Below are 16,578 nucleotides of genomic sequence, written 5' to 3' on the forward strand. Positions count from 1 at the left end.
ATTTTCCGATTTCAATATTAAATCAAAAAACGAATGACCAAAAGATACACGGACCCGTGAGCACACTAAATGGATTAGAGTTTTTTGCCTCAAGTGGGCTGCGCCCACGCGAACAATTCGTCAGGGCTGACGGAAGGATATAGACTAGCCTACGTAAATTTACTATAATTCACTCTTCATACATTTACGTTGCAATCAATGGGCTGGCCCACATTGTCCAGCGGCCCACTGGGAAAATTCCCGGTACTCCCGATGGCCAGTCTGCCCCTGCTGTGTGAACAAGCCCAACACAGAACACAGTAAAATCCCCAGAGTTAAATCAACTCTGCTCAGAGTACATTTGGTCCCTCTCTGAAAAGTGTTAAAATAACACTGAAGCAGAGTTAAAGTTAATGAGATAATTAAGCTATAAATTAAGTGATGATTGAACATTTATGATGAACACCTGCTGTTAACAAGCAGAATCACTGAAGAAAAGAGAAACACAAGAACTACAACTGACTTCAGCCAAAACCATTTAATTGAAATCAACTGAATATAAAAAACATTAAATCTCTCAAGATCTGATTAAAAGATCTGATTCACTTATTTCTAACCAGATTGACTTTATTTTTGTCAAACTTCTAAAGAAGTTCTTATTGAGAATTAACAGAGGTTTAGATGCTGGTGTTTTATTGGTCAAAAAAGTTTATTGGCCACCGTCGTGGTGGTCAGGGTTTGTTTTAGTTGGGCTCTTGACCCTTTTATGCTTTTAGAATGATTTGTGTTTGAGCAATTGCAATAGTGTTTCACAGCAAACACTTGTACATTGCTGAATCAAAAGACTAAAAGAGTAGATCAGCTTGAATTTGCTGCTTGAAAGCCATTTCAAATTAGCATCACAAAGAGGTCTTTTTCTCTTTGGTTCCTTGACTGAGAGTCAGCTATTGCAACAACAAAAATTCCATTAAACAAATGCCACCATAATGCTTCAGCGCTAAAAATGAACAACTATTACTGCTCAGGCTTATACATGAAAACATAGCATACAATCCTCAACAGTGGTGACAATAATTATTCATAGTGCAGTGCATGATGGGAGTTTTGTCCTATGGTAATACCCAGCATGCATTGCAGTGTGAAGCATTTTTTTTTTATTTTTATCACCATTGTTGAGATTCATATGCTGATTCTTGATGTCTGTGTGTGTCTAAGTGGTGCTGTAGTTAAATTTTTTTATGCAGTGCATGGTTTTAATTTTACTCAATATATCTGTTTGCTGCAACTCTTTCTTCTCATGCTGTAGTTTCACAGGGTTGGTAATGCAAAACTAAAGTATACAAATGACAAAATATATGATCAGTTGATTAGGATGCAATCAGGCAATCTCACAATGACTACATCATATAAAAGCAGCTAATACCTGCTCACTGTAAAGCACCAACTTCTTTACTTTACAATAACATATGCATTGTTAGAGAAAAAAGTCCAACATAGAAAGTCAAGTGTCAAGAGCCCAACTTAAGCAAACACTGTTTTCCATGATGGTGGCGTCTTTTTTCTTTTCTTGACCAATAAACTTCTGTTGATTCTCAATACTGTAGATGTTTGAAAATAAAGTCAATCTGGTTAGTAATATATAAAGCTGGTAATGCTGTTTCTGGAGTTGTTTAATCAGATCTACAGAGATTTAACGATTTTTATCTTCAGTTGATTTCATCTAAAGCTGTGACTGAAGTCGGTTGTAGCTCTTGCGTTTCTCTTTTCTTCAGTGATTCTGCTTGTTAACAGCAGGTGTTTATCATTATTGCTCAATCATCACTTAATTAATTGCTTAATTATCTCATTAACTTTAACTCTGCTTCAGTGTTATTTTAACACTATTTAGAGAGGGAACAAATGTACTCTGAGTAGAGTTGATTTAACTCTGGGGATTGTGCTGTGAAGTTGCTCGCCATAGCACCGATTCGTTCAGCTGACAGAATCACAAGCTACTATCCCCTTGTTAAGTCATGACATAAGGAACGCTGTTTCCGGGTCCAAGCCCCGGCTCGTTTCACTTGAGAATGCCATTTTGATGGCTGTTTATGAGCGCTATTTATTCATATGAAACATTTAACATTTTAAAAAGTTAAACATTTAAAATACTTACAGTCTACACAACAGTCTCCGTGCTCACAGCGTCACAGACATTAATATTTTAACGATTTATAAGATGAATCACTGTCTGGCCATCTGGGATTTTGGTATGGAGATAAAGGTTATGATTATAATTTTTTGGTAGTATTATATGAGAGGCCATTCAAGACATATTTCAAACTTACTCGCGCACACACTAGTATTACACCATATCATGTGTGTGTATATTAGCACCGTTTGGCCCTGTCCCAAATGGCACCCTAAACACTCACGGCCTTCCTATGAGCCCGCACTTTTGTGACGTAACATCGCTTTGACTGTCGGGAAGAAGTCTGCCGCGGAGGTCGCACCAGTGCGGGCTTTGCAAAAGTGCGCATCGAGGGCGCATATCGGCCACAAAGAGGGCGCTCGCGAGCACCCTTCGAAAGCCTAAAATTGACAAATGGGACACCCTACGGTCTCGTGGACTTAACGGACACGCGCGCGCGGCAGCCATTGTAAGTCCACAAGACCGAAAGTGCATAGAAGTGTGCCATTTGGGACAACCGAATTGTGAACGGCACGCGCTCCGTTGCTGTACGCGTTCCGGTGAGAAGACTTAGAAGCTGAGCTTGTGAGGCGCTATCAAAACTGTTTTTGTTTATTTAAATAAAAAATTCTGATCTATTATTTTCTTTTGTTTTCAATGATTCAGTAACATTACAAAGTGAAACTAATGTTTTTTATTGCAAGTTTTTCAATTTAAAAAATCTTTCCATTTTTAAAAATTGTAATGAAATATGTTCTTACATATACTGTATAATATTTATATATATTTGTAATATATATATATAATATTTATAAAATAATGAGGGGGGGTGGGGGGTTAAAGGTTTAAAGGGGGGCGCGACCAAAAAAGTGTCTGAAAATATTTTATTAAAATCTGTCAAGTAAATCTGTTAAATGAGCAATTAAATTATACTTTTACTTGAGATTCACCATGATTAAATTTTTATCATGTTTATTTTTCTGCCTGGGATGAATTTATAATGTTAGTAAAAATATTGTTTGTAACATTGGGATGGATATTCAGATCGGCAAGTGCGACAAACAGGCAGGAAAATCACAAGGTTTGACAAATTTCCCAATATATTATTGTGAGTTCTTCTGTTTTTTAGGAATAATAATCTGTGTTTTTCTTACCTGGCTGTGATGGGATGAGTGATGTTTCTGACCTCTCAATAACTTTAGGTAAAGTGATTTGTTGTTGATATTTGTTCATATTTTTCATAATTTGGTTGTTGTTTGTTGATGCTGTTCAGTTAATAATGAAGGATAAAATAAATATTCAACAGCATGAGGACCTAATGGACATAAATTGCCCTCTTACAGTGTGTCAAGATAAGATTAAAAAACTTCACAAGATATCATCATAATCTCATCTGATTCTGAAATGTTGCCATAACATGTAGCTACTTACACAATCAACAGTTCAACCAGCTCATCATAACTTGTTTTAATCACATTTATTAATCATATGCATTGTGAATTGATTAGTCAAGTTCTCAAGAAACGTGGCCAAAAACTGTTGAGAATTTGTAGGTTTGTCCAGGATAAAGAATAAACATTATAATATTAAACATTAGCGTGTTAAAACAACTTGAGCCAAGGTGAACTACGAGGCGACACACTTCAGCAGCTTCATTCACAGTGGAAGGAGTACTCGGCCTCTGACTGATCACCTGAAGGAAAAGGAAGATGTTCACATTCACACAACAAAAGAAACCTGTACATGGAATAAATCTGAATAAACAATGTTCAATATCACATGATCAAAACATTCAACACTGGCATATTATATCTTACTTGTTTGGTAATAATCGTACACTTTGACCACAGCTGGCTTGAGATTCTTCACTGAAAGAACCTGTTTCATTTGTATCTGGTAATTCATTGGAATATTTTGTGGGATCTGCAAGAAGAAAGAAACTCAGTCATAGACATAATGTATAAAAAATTATGAATCTACCTAATGACATAAAATCATATGTTGCTGTTCTCTCACCTCCTTCAAATAAACAATAACATGATCATCTTTAGAATCGACCCGTTCCACAAGAGTTGTGTACATTCCAGGAGAAGTTCCAAGCTGTGGGAAAAAAGTGCTGATTAATTTCTAAATAGTGAACTCTAGAAATGTTACAAATTTTGTGATGAATCACTCAAACGCACCATTGATGTATCAGCTGTGAATCCAGATAAGAGTTTAATATCCACAATGACCATGTTAGTCCTTTCCTGTAGACCATCATATCTAGAAAATGAAAATGAAAAGGTATGGTTCTTAAATGCCTCATATAAATTTACAAATAAGCGAGAACAAAAGGCAGCATAATTAACATGACACATACAGAGCTTTTATCACTCAAATCACTCATAATGAGTCAATAATCAAAATGTTTTCTTGTTTCTCAAGTTAGTATTTAGTGTTGCAGTTTTAACTACTGAGATATGTCATTTCAGTTTATGCTGCTTTTGTTTATTAAGATGTTAAAAATATTCAGAAAAGATTTATTTGTTAGTTAATCTTAAGTCAGAATCATGCTCAAATTTTCTTACTTGACAGTGAAGTTCAAAATGCAATTTTGTCCCAATATTTTGCAATCTCCCTCAATCTTAGCATCAATGCTCAATGTTTTAGATTCAGTAGGAGTGGGAATGTTGTAGAACTGAGCCATCTGAGAGAGTCAACACAAACAAAATGTCATTCATAAATCATCTCACAGCAGAATAACCACAAAATGCCAAGAGAGAAAGTGAGTGTGAGTAAATGAAGCTGAACACACTACAGACCTGCACAGACACACAGGTCGAGCCCTTCACTTCAATGCTGTATTTGGCTGGAACGCTCTGCAGCTGCTTCTCCTGGTACAGTAACTTGTTGTCCTGATTGACATCAAACTGGAGAGTGTCTCCTGCTGATTGGACAGTCACTGTGCTGGAGCCGTCAGAGCTGAACACTTTGGTGGCGTACAAAGACAGAGCCTGAAGAGCCACTACTGTGTCCTGGGAAATAAATGTGTTCAGTAATGTCACTTTTACTCCCTCACACCAGCACATTCAGCAATAGTGTGTTTTATTGGAGTAGTTTGAGTAACCTGTGTGGAGGAGAATCCTCCATAGGCATTCTGCTGCTTCACAAGCCAGCTGACAATCCTGTTAGCATAGCCCAGATCAGCTGTAGTGACTGAATCTGCAGTGAGAACAGCCAGCAGCACATATGAGCTGATCTCCACTGCCAGAGAATCAGAGTCATCAGCAGATGCAGACTGAGACCAGTGGAGATGAGACCCTTAAGGACAAAAGACACACACGTAACTCACTGAGAGTGGTAAAAAAAAAAAAAAAAAACAGTCATCAAAAACAAACCTCTTACCATCTGAAATAGCAACATCCTCCAGTTTCTTGAAAAGCTGCTGTCGAGTGACCGTGTCTCTAGCCAGACTGAAAGTGTAAGTGAGCAGAGCAGTGGTGTAAGTGTTTTTGACATCCTCAATGATGGACTTCAAGCATGACAAACCTTTACTGACGACAGGATCCTGTGACAAAAAAACAACAACAAACAAACAGAGAAACAGACGCTGTGAGTGTCATTTTTCTATGAGTTTATATTGTGTTTCCTGTAGATGAACTTACTGTGACTGGAGTTTCCAGTTCAAGCAATGATGCAGTAATGTAGGCAGTCATGGTCACATTATCATTCACTCCACCCTGGAATATATGGGAAATAAAAGATAAATAAAGCAACACACTCAAAAAGGAAAGTTGGAAAGTTCATCTAGAGAAAGTCAAAATGTTATTCAAAAAAAACAAAAAAACAAAAAAACAACTTAAACATGTAATCATACAGATCATATATTCCAGGTTTTCTAGATAGTTACTAGACCATTTCTAGGTGGTTGCTATGGTGTTCTAGATAAATAGAGAGATAAATAGAGAGATGGTTAGACAGAAGTTGACAGACCTTCATTCTGTTGTTGAACAGTCTTCCCTGTTGGATAAAACAGCCATCTGAATCCCGTCCGCTTATTAACCAATTCTTTGCACTGTGAATAATTTGTGGATCAATAAATATGTATTTCTGTGCTCTGCCAAAGGACCTCAGCACAAAGGCAGTCAACCTGGTGGTGTGGAAGATATAATTCAAAAATATGTCATCAAGTGTTTCAATGAATTCCATCCATCATCAATCTAAAAACAAATCATCTGAACTGAGAGACCTTTTTTGTGCCATCCTCTTGGGTTTATTATTAAAGATTACCTTGATATTATTTATTTTTAACAAAAGTAATATATTTACCATGTATTCCCATCACCATAACCAAATGTGCTGTATGATCCATCAGAATGCTTGTAGTTCATTTGTCTCTGGTATCCTGTTTAGTGTGATAATGGTTAACACTTCAACAGTTTGTTTGGGTTAACTCAGTGTGTCTGATAATTCAACTTTACTGAATGACATTCAGGTGTGTTGAAAAATGTATAATTTGGTATCAAACCATCTCAGTATTTTTTATTCTTAGTATTTTCTTGACATGATTTATGTCTCTCACCGCTCTTCAGGAAGCCTGTGGCTCTCTCTCGGATGGCTGAGGTGAGCTGCTCCGTGTTCTCCAGATACTGCAGAATGTAAATATTGGGAGAAAGAACAGCCATGTTTTGTTCCCCACAGCCATATGGCATCTGTAATAATCCATGAAGATTCCTCAGTGCCCGACCCAATATGTCTCCTGTAAACCATATGCAAGATTAAAAAAAACATTTTATAATCCAAACCTAATCTCTTCATTTCTGCTTGTATTTGTAAATGTTACCAATGACTGAAACAGTGGATCTGGCTGATCCGTCTATCACATCTTTAGGAAGAGTCAGAGCCACTTCCTCTGAGAGACTGTCACCTGTGAACCAGACAGACAGAAACACATATCAGTGATCAGCAGAGTAACGCTATAAAATTACCATTCTGATATCATCTGTGAAGTCACAATAATAATAATAATATAACCACAAGCAGGAATTATTGTGATTCAAGCACTTTGGAAAAAGGGAGAAAACCACAATTCAGGTTTCTTAATTAAGAGAGACAATTTTTTGGTTACTGTGTATTTTAGCTCCCTCTATTGGTCCTCAAATTTGGTCTGTGACCTCAAAATGTTCTCTATGCAATGTGTAATAATTTTTATAAAGTTTGTCTTCGTGTTTAGAAAATAAAGAGCCAATTAGTCTTTGCAGACTGTATATGCCAAACATATTGACAAATCAAAATTCTTTGAGCAACTTTTTGTCAGTTGAAAAAGCTTCACTGCTTGGTTCCCAAAAAACTGAACAAAAGCAAAAGCATTATCAGTGCTTGTACACCAAAATAATTAAATATTTGCAGACTAACCCTTTGGACACAATAACCAGCTGTGAGTCTCAGTCTTTTCAGTTCCTTCTGCCTGCAGCATAAAACAATAAAATCCACATTTCATACTCACACAAGCAGCACTAGGATGATCATGGATAAATGTCTGAAATCTGCTTGTCGTGCACTGACCTGTACGAGTAGACTTCGTGTGACCGTGTCAATGCGTCCTCTCTCTGGGACGCTCACAATCTCATTGTCACACACAGTCTGGGACGCCTCTGCCTCTGCACTGACTGTAATATTCAAAACTCCTACAACACAAGACATGTACATGAAGATACAACAGACACAAACACTGAGAAACAATGATTCAGACTGGAAAACTCACCAAGAACAGAAGGAGTGAGGATCCATTTAAAGGTTTTTCTTCCATTAGCACATAGACAGGATGAATACTGATCATCAGAGGCTTTGAGAGTGTAGTCTGAGGAAGGAGCTGGAGTCACTTTAACCTGTCAATCAACCACACATGATTAGTGGCATATTTGATATGATTTGATAAGACTGAGTGTGAAATCTCACCATGATGCACTTGGACAGATAGTTGAAGACAGTGGCCTTCAGCTCAAAGATCTCCCCACGGATGATGGAGTAAGGCAGAGAGAGCTCCAGGAAGAAGGGCTGGAAAACTGTCAGCTGAGCAGGAGGAGCCAGACCCAGACCTTCAGAGGACAGACAGAAGGCCTCCGTCTCCCAAGAGGTGATGGTGTCAGGAACTGTGACAGGAACCTGAGCTGATCCAGAGTCCCTGTGGAGGAATTACAAAAATAGGCATATCTGATTCTGACTCGGCCATTTTTCCTGTAATAAATAACATCATTCAGCACACAGATGATAAAAAAAATTGGATTCAGAATCTGCAAAGCAAGCAAGGTATTTTCTGTCCTGTGGGCATGAGGGGAGATGTTAAAGATATTAAAGATAAGTAATAAGATAAATATGATGTTAAATGCACTGATTATGCTTCACATACCCCACTTTAGCAAGTTCCCAGATCCACGTTTCTGGAAAGACGGTCCGAATCGTCACTGCTGGAGAATCTGTGTCAGTTGTATCCAATTCATAATACATCACTGACTCATCAGCATAATCATATGCAATCCCTGGAAAAAATTATATATTGTAGTTTTAAGTGATATGTATGTGAAAAGCATGTCAAAATAATCAATTCTATACTCAGTCTGAAATGAACAGCAAACAGAAGACAGATCATCATTTTCATACACATTACTTTATTTTCATATACAGATTTTGTGGTTTCAGAATTTTATAGTTTCCATTTATTTAGTTTTTATTTTAGTTTTAGTATTTTAGGGCTGCCAAAGTTAATGTGGTAATTTTATTTTACAAAAATTATATAGTTAAGTTTTATGAGTTTTTGTTACCAATAATAACACTGATTCAAAGTTAACTAATAACCCCAGAAAAAAACTTTGTCTTTTTCCTACTACATCAGTATAACTGTGGAACTGTACAAGTTTCACAATTTCACAAATTGTACATATTTTATTTTTTGAAATATATTTCATTACAAGTACCTACATATTTAAACATTACAGCTTGGATTGTAATAACAGTACATGTAACTTCACCATAGTATTGGCGATACGTCAAGCCTCTGTATGACAGACACTGAGGGACTCGCACATCCAAATTTGTTGCCATCTTCAATCCCACTCTCTGTCAAGTGGCAATGATGAACCACAGTAAAAGTCATGAAAATTCAAATTACTTTTAATTGTCAGTGTAATCAAGAGGACTTTTTTATGCATTTACTTGCGCATGTGCAGTATATACTCTCCCAATCATTATCTACTGCACTGCCACACATATAATCCACCTGTTACCTTGAAGGATTCATAGGCGTCGTCTGTCGGCACAGCTCGATGGGGTCTCACATGCAGACACTTCTGCTCATCTTCAACAGTATAAGGGTAATATGACCCCGATTGCACTGGCAGCAGGTTGAAGATCTGTGACGGGACCACGTTCACACTCTACACTCTAAAAAATGCTGGGTTGGGTTGTTTCAACCCATGTTTGGGTCAAATATGGACAAACCAAACCGTTGGTTTAAGTTTTTAAATTAAATTTAAAACCCAACGGTTGGGTTTGTCCATATTTGGCCGAAACATGGGATAAAACAACCCAGCATTTTTTAGAGTGTATTAGTATGATTTCTAAAAATTCAACACTAAATAATTCATGTATTTTACAAGAAAACATTAATTCTATTTTGGTGAGAAAGAATGAAGATTAATGTTAAATCTCCTGAGATCGGGATGTCAGTTTAAACACTGATGGATCATAGCAGTAATAACTAAAGTCTGTTATCACTAGATTCACACTGTAGATTCCCACTATGAAGACACAGTTAATCAATACTGAATTTTGAAGCATCTACACCTTGTCAGTATCCAGACGTTCTCCTGGCTTCAGGATCAGGACGCTCTGATCTACAGCACTGAGGCCGCACAGTGAACCAGGCTGAGCTGAGAGCTGGAGAGTGTTTTTCTCACCAGGAACTACTTTAGCAGGAGAAAACTGCAGAGACACCTGTGACATACAGTCAATAGGGTTTATTTTAGAAGTTAGTCAGTAATACAGTTTAAAGAGGTTTTAATTACAGTTCTAAAGCTACAATACATACCTTGTTTTTGAAACACTTTTCAATGTCGAAATTTTTGCTACTAGCAACAAAATTTTCACTGGGCAGAACACAGTACGCCAGAATCTGCACTACTGGAGCCAGATCTGCACTAATAGACAGTTTGAATGACATTGTGCCACTTGCTACTCCATTAGAAGATTTCACTTCAACCTTCTCATATCCATGATGAACAATCACTCCTCTGGACAAGACCTGAAACAGACAGATGACACTCTGATAACAAACTGACTAGTGCAGCCAGTTAACACTGTTAAACAAAAACATCTCTGTAATAATGTACACTGCACATGTTCTCACCATATAGACAATGTCAGTTTTGAAGTCTTCAACAGTCTCTCCAACAAAATAATACCTGACGGTGGCTGTAAACTCAGAGTCACACTTTAATGGTTGCTCAGTATTCTCTATAATCAGTTCACTTAGTGTTGGACTGAATGGAGCAGCAGGCTGGAAGAGCCGAACTGGTTTTATATCTGCAGAGATGTAAGGCCTGTTGTGGCCATAATAATGGACCTCTGGATAGACACTGGCCTGACAAGTGAACAAAGAATCAGAAATAAGTCATGAAATTGAACTCTTCTAAAAAAAAGTAAACTAATTGAACACAAACTCTCTTACAATCAGATTAATATCACTTTTAGAAAGACTGGATGTATTAAAAGAGAAGATGGCCAGTCCATCGCTGTCTGTAGTGAGATTTAGAAGCAGTTTTGGGGACCAAGTGTGACCCTCCATAAGATAAACCTCTTTGTTTTGAATTGGTGCGTCTTTGAAATCTGAGAGTTTGATCTGTAGAAAATATGATTTTGAAAGAATAAATTAAGGAATAATTCTGTACATATAATTGGTGTTAAACTGAAACAAACTGAGTTTAGACTTACTTTTCCTTCTATAACTGATCCATGTTCATATGTTTTGGGCAGGTCAGTAAATGTGACTTTACCAATTTCATAAGTGAGAGATACAGATTCAGATTTTGTCATGGTGATCTCTGTAAATAGTAAAACACCAGAATAATTATTTATTCAAATCAAAGTAAAACATCAAAAATGAGAAATTCAAGAAATGTATGTAACGGGGATCTGACCAAATCCAGCAGCTCACCTGTTCCTTCTTCTGTAACCATTGCCTCAACACGAAGAGAATTCTCCAGCCTGCCGTTTAGTGTGGCGTTCAAAAAAACTGATGCATCTAAGGTATGGATGGCACAGCCTGTCTTTTTTATCTAATTATAATGAATGAACACAAACATAGCATATTAACTAATGAGTGGTTTAACTGGATAAATGGAGGAAGGATAATGTACCATTTTTTACTTGTACTGTGTTTCAACTCACACACCTCAATGGTTTCCTCTAAACACACTGGATTGGTGTGATGGGTAAGGTAGGGCAAATTATTACGGCACACTTTCACCCATGATTTACCAGGTACAGGCTGTCCGTAAGTGTATCTGTGAAAAAGGTACAAGCAAATGATCTACAGCCCAGGGTTGAGTTCAGCAACTAATATAATACACTGTAAAATCCAATGGTGGACTTTCAATCCAATAAACACTTTTTAGTTAACTTTAATTAATTTCTTAATTTAATTTAACTCTAGTAATCTGTAATATTCACATACTATGCCTTTAGTACTCAGAAAACCCAAGTTAAGATAAGATTAATTGATTGGTTTGAGTAACATTTTGTCAAGCAGAAAAAAAAAAGGCAGGCCAATTCTTAATAGACATTTCACTAATTTCTTCCACTTCTGTATTTTCTCTGTTTGCATTCACTGATTCCCTAAAGTCATCTTAAATGATTAATTGTCAATACAACTGAAAAACTGAGAACATCACATAAGCTGACTTCATAAATTGATGTAGATTTTCCTAAAATGTTTTACTTTGAACTCACTACTCTGAACTCTGATTAGTGTTCCCTTTGGTTGGGCACTTCATATATATGAGAAATATATATATATATATGAATGATAAATAACATAACTACATTTCATGTCAAATAATGTTTTTTTACAATGTTATTGGTAACACTTATGTCAAAAACACCTGAAACATGTGAAACTTTTAATTGGGTTGATATAATCCCTCTATATTTGTGAAAATTGACCATGCTTGAGTCACACACAGACTTAAGAATTCAAAACACAACAATGGAAGCAATTAAATTGTATTTAAAATAAATTATCAAGTAATCTCAGTTCTTTTTTAGTTACTAAAACTCTTGTGTAAATTAACTATACCAAGCTTTTGTCAGTACAACATCCTATTTCACTTTACTTGGTTTTTAAGGCAATCAGTTTGCATGCTTTTTTTTAAGCAAGTCTAACTAATTAGATTTTACAGTATAAAATGGGAGTTACAGTAAGTAACTGACCCCAGAGTTTAAAAAAAATTAAATTAACAATTAAATTAAAGTAACTTAATTGTGCCAAGAATGAAAGAACACACTGCTCTCTTAATGCAGGAAATAAAATAAACCACTCACTTTCCGCAAACCTCAATTATCAGTTCCTCTTCTTCAACGCTTACTTTATTTGGGCTTTTTACAGTAACTTCAAACTTAGGCAAAACTAGAAGTCAGAAATGAGAGGTATCAGTAGTCAAATTAGATATTAATATACAAACATAATTTTGAAATTCTTCCCATGCACTGCAAATCGTTTGTTTTTATGACTTACCATATTTTTTCACCTCAAAATTATGTGAGATCATCCTGTCACTAATAAAAGCCTTCAGTTCGTACATGCCTTGACGGGCCTCTGGGTTTAATTCATAAGAACGCTGCAAAATCCACCTTGTTGAAGAAACATTTGTCCATTGACCAATCCGGTTACCTCGACTGTCCTGTTTAAAACCAAAGACACAGTGCAGATATTTAGTTAGAGTCAGCTACACATATCCTGACTATCAGTGAAGAAATGTTTAATTAGCCTACTGAAAATATTGCACATAACATGATTTGTATAGTTTTAATAAGATTTTAAATGTGTGTTTGTTATGACTGCACAGATGGTTGTGTGTTCTTACCTCAAGAACCACTCTACTATACTGTAAAAGAGCAAATAGTAATTAAAGATTAAAAGCCAAAAATGTATTTATTTATTAAACGTGTATTCAAAAATACATAAAGTTGCAAGATAAACACATCAGACCTGCTGATCAAGAGGTGTGAAGTTTGTATCCATGGTAACAACTCTGAAGTTTACTGTAAAATAGAAATGTAAATTTAAAAAAAAAATCCACTTTTGACATCTTCAGCTCTTATGTAAGGGGAAACTGCTTACGGTCAGTATTTCACTCCTGTAAATGGCTGCTGCTGTAAATTCTGTCCAGTTTGCAGCAGCTGACCAGTTAGAATCAAGTAGGCCTATACCAGAAAACTATTATCATGTAACGATCTATAGCAGGAGTGTCAAACTCCTGGAGGGCCACAGAGTTTAGTCCCAACTCTGCTTCAACACACTGCACTAGTTTTCAAACAAACCTGAAGGACTTGATTAGCTGAATCAGGTACATTTAATTAAGGTTGAAGCTAAACTCTGCAGAGCTGTGGCTCTCCAGAAACTGAGTTAGACACCCCTGATCTGTAGTATCTCTAGACTTCATATAATATAAAGTTGTACAGATACTGATATCAAGAGATTTACTTTGTCAGTTATTTGTAATTACAATATTGCTCAAACACACACTAGATGACACTCATGTTTCCAAAGCTCCTTATCCTTATTTGATTTCCTTATCTTATCTTCTGCTCCTCTTTTCTGTTTACAAGTTTGTAAATTGAATTGTTTACTTGTGTACACTCTTTTACCATCTGCTGGTTTGTGCAACATTTGTAATTTATTTGTAATTCATGATCATAACTTGCTTTAATTAATGTATATTTTCTACATCAGCTGCGATCAAGGTTTAGATGTCAATGACACCAGCATTATTTACTGAGGTTTAGCCTTTGATTTAGCCTTTGAAACAATCACAGCTCACTTGTCTGTCCTGGAATATAGATGGGTTTATCAGTCTGGATAAAGGTCAGAGGATGGTAAGGCTTGAACATGACTTTTCTCTCTTCAGTCATCTTGAAAGTCTCTCCCTGAAGTTCAACCTTCATTTTCTGCACAGATTCTGCTTCGACCAGAGGAGCCTGATGAGAAATAATATCCTGTATTCACAACCTGCCATCACAAAAACTAGATGCATTATGATGAAACTAATATATTTAATTACATATTCATAATAATGTGCTAATGGCAGACCTTGAAGTTAAAGCAGCGATGAAACTCTTCCTCATCTTTCTCCTGCAGCAGTAAAGTGCTCTGGTTACCATGAACCAGATGAATGTTCATGACAAGGCTTTCATTAGGCTTGAGAAGACTTGCACACAGTTTGGCCTCAGATCCAGACTCAATCACTGCAGGAAATGTCACCATGAAATATCTGCAGAGAGATAATGATCATTCAATATTGCCTAAGTAGTTAGATACAATAAGAAATACATAAAATTAAACTGGGAGTGAAAATCTAAAAAGTTCATTTGCTATTGATCAATTATAGACCTTGAGAAGTGAGAATACAAGATTAATGAAGTCTGGTGACTTAATTCATTACTTTTCATGTTTATCCAGAACAATATTGCCCTTAAAAATACACTCATTAATTATGAATTATCTTTTACATGCCTTAGGTTGTCTTTCAAACATGGTAATGGTATACTAATAATTTATCACACTTCCCAGTCAACATGTGAGATTATGCGATGATCATAGTGACATCCCACCATTCTCATATCTCATACTTTGATACTCACAGTGTGAGTAATATGTGAGCTCACTGTGAATTCAACATATTGAGCAGTTTGAGAGAAGGCGATTCAAATCAGTCACTGGGGGACATTCCTGTTTCTCAAACATGGAAAAATGTGGATACTGTAGGATTTGTTAGCAAACTGTTTGTGCTATACAGTGGTGCTCTGCACTCAGCGTGGAATTGTTAACATTATCTTGAATGTTGAATTGTCAATACAACTTAAAAATTTGAGAGAACATCACATAAGCTGACTTAATAAATTGATGTTGATTTTCCTTAATTTTTTTTTGTTTGAACTCACCATTATGATGATTAGTGTTCCCTTTGGTTGGGCATTTGGAACTTTGTTTATATTATTGTAATTCTCTACCTATTGATGCACCAATGCAATAAGAAATATTATTATTGTTATAAATAATAAGATTTCTTTTTGCATTGTATATTATATTATTAATTTCAAAGGGAGAAATAAATAGGTTGCTTTTAAAAGATGACCTAACTTCTAACTATATCATTAACTCGTCTATTTTGCATGCTGAATAATGATGTTTTACAATTTCATTGCTAACAGTCATATCAAAAACACCTTGTGAAACTTTTAATTGAGTCACACAGAGACTTCAACAATCAGCATGCAAAACACATGGTAACAAATTTTATTTAAAGTAAATTATCAAGTAATCTCTACAGTTCTTTTTAGGTACTAAAATACTTGTCCAAGTGAACTGTACTAACTAAGCATTTGTTAGTACAACATACTATTCCTATTTCACTTAGTTTTTTTTTTTCAAGGCAATCTGCTTGCATGCCTTTTTAAGTAAGTCTAACTAATTAGATTTTACAGTGTGTAAGCTCACAGTTTGAGCACACAGTGAGTGCGCTGTGACCTCACATTGTGACCACATCATGAGTATCCTAGGAGATCATGGTAAGATCACTGTGGGACCAAATTGTTGACTGGGTTAAAAAGCCTCTGACTGACTTCCTTAGTAGAAATTGTTAAAAACTTACGGCCTTGATGTTTGTCCATTGACACGGAGCAGGAGGAAAGAGAGCAGAAAAAGCCCTTTCCAACAGCAGCTGAAATTCAGAGTCATAACGACGAGCGCTCACCCAGGTCATGAGATGAACTGGACCGTCTCTAAAGGGACTCTCATGCTAAAAGAAGTCCTTCAAAACATTTGTATTGATCATCTGATTAATGATTCAACCATGTATGCAATGCAGTTTAAAAACTTTGCTAGATTAGCACTACTAAATATGGTGGCCCAGTAGTGCACAACACAACGAAATTAAAAAAGCAAACATAAGTTCACAACACAACGAAATCGAGTCACAACGCAACGGAAATGCTCCCGACCACTAGGGAGCTCTCAGAGCTCGGTAAAGTTAGTTTTCCTTGCCAATATTCTATAGAGTCGACAGTGATATCAATACCACGATTAGTTTCAACAGTATGTAAACATTGTATATCGACATGAAATATTAATTCAAAATCAACTATGTGCACAATAGCTTCATATTTATACCTGTGAA

General features: G+C 36.2%; 1 protein-coding gene across 1 annotated transcript; it reads right to left on the reverse strand.

Moving 5' to 3' along the window:
* Positions 1-3,598: 3,598 nt before the first annotated feature.
* On the reverse strand, positions 3,599-16,381 carry LOC127495321 (alpha-2-macroglobulin-like). Its single transcript, XM_051862075.1, has 34 exons — positions 16,054-16,381; positions 14,493-14,673; positions 14,224-14,380; positions 13,392-13,444; positions 13,267-13,287; positions 12,918-13,083; positions 12,725-12,809; positions 11,577-11,688; positions 11,340-11,460; positions 11,117-11,226; positions 10,854-11,024; positions 10,533-10,766; positions 10,215-10,427; positions 9,971-10,120; positions 9,412-9,537; positions 9,157-9,244; positions 8,538-8,667; positions 8,087-8,312; positions 7,893-8,016; positions 7,694-7,815; positions 7,544-7,595; positions 6,972-7,055; positions 6,711-6,887; positions 6,458-6,533; positions 6,122-6,278; positions 5,794-5,868; positions 5,534-5,696; positions 5,256-5,449; positions 4,951-5,163; positions 4,717-4,835; positions 4,330-4,411; positions 4,163-4,246; positions 3,964-4,069; positions 3,599-3,839 (listed from the first exon to the last, which is right to left on the reverse strand). The coding sequence occupies exons 1-34, from the start codon at positions 16,137-16,139 to the stop codon at positions 3,799-3,801; spliced, it is 4,299 nt and encodes a 1,432-aa protein (XP_051718035.1). The 5' UTR covers positions 16,140-16,381; the 3' UTR covers positions 3,599-3,798.
* Positions 16,382-16,578: the final 197 nt, after the last annotated feature.

Source organism: Ctenopharyngodon idella, chromosome 15, assembly GCF_019924925.1.
Source record: "Ctenopharyngodon idella isolate HZGC_01 chromosome 15, HZGC01, whole genome shotgun sequence".
NCBI classification, from domain to species: domain Eukaryota; kingdom Metazoa; phylum Chordata; class Actinopteri; order Cypriniformes; family Xenocyprididae; genus Ctenopharyngodon; species Ctenopharyngodon idella.

What these genes read in the sequence shown, in the direction of transcription:
- LOC127495321 (XM_051862075.1), bottom strand. Translation starts at nt 16,139, where the DNA reads ATGACTCTGAATTTCAGCTGCTGTTGGAAAGGGCTTTTTCTGCTCTCT. An exon ending in GTTTAGAGGAAACCATTGAG is followed by an intron (nt 11,461 to 11,576) that starts GTGTGTGAGTTG and finishes CATTATAATTAG; the next exon opens with ATAAAAAAGACAGGCTGTGC. An exon ending in CGACCTGTGTGTCTGTGCAG is followed by an intron (nt 4,836 to 4,950) that starts GTCTGTAGTGTG and finishes TGACTCTCTCAG; the next exon opens with ATGGCTCAGTTCTACAACAT.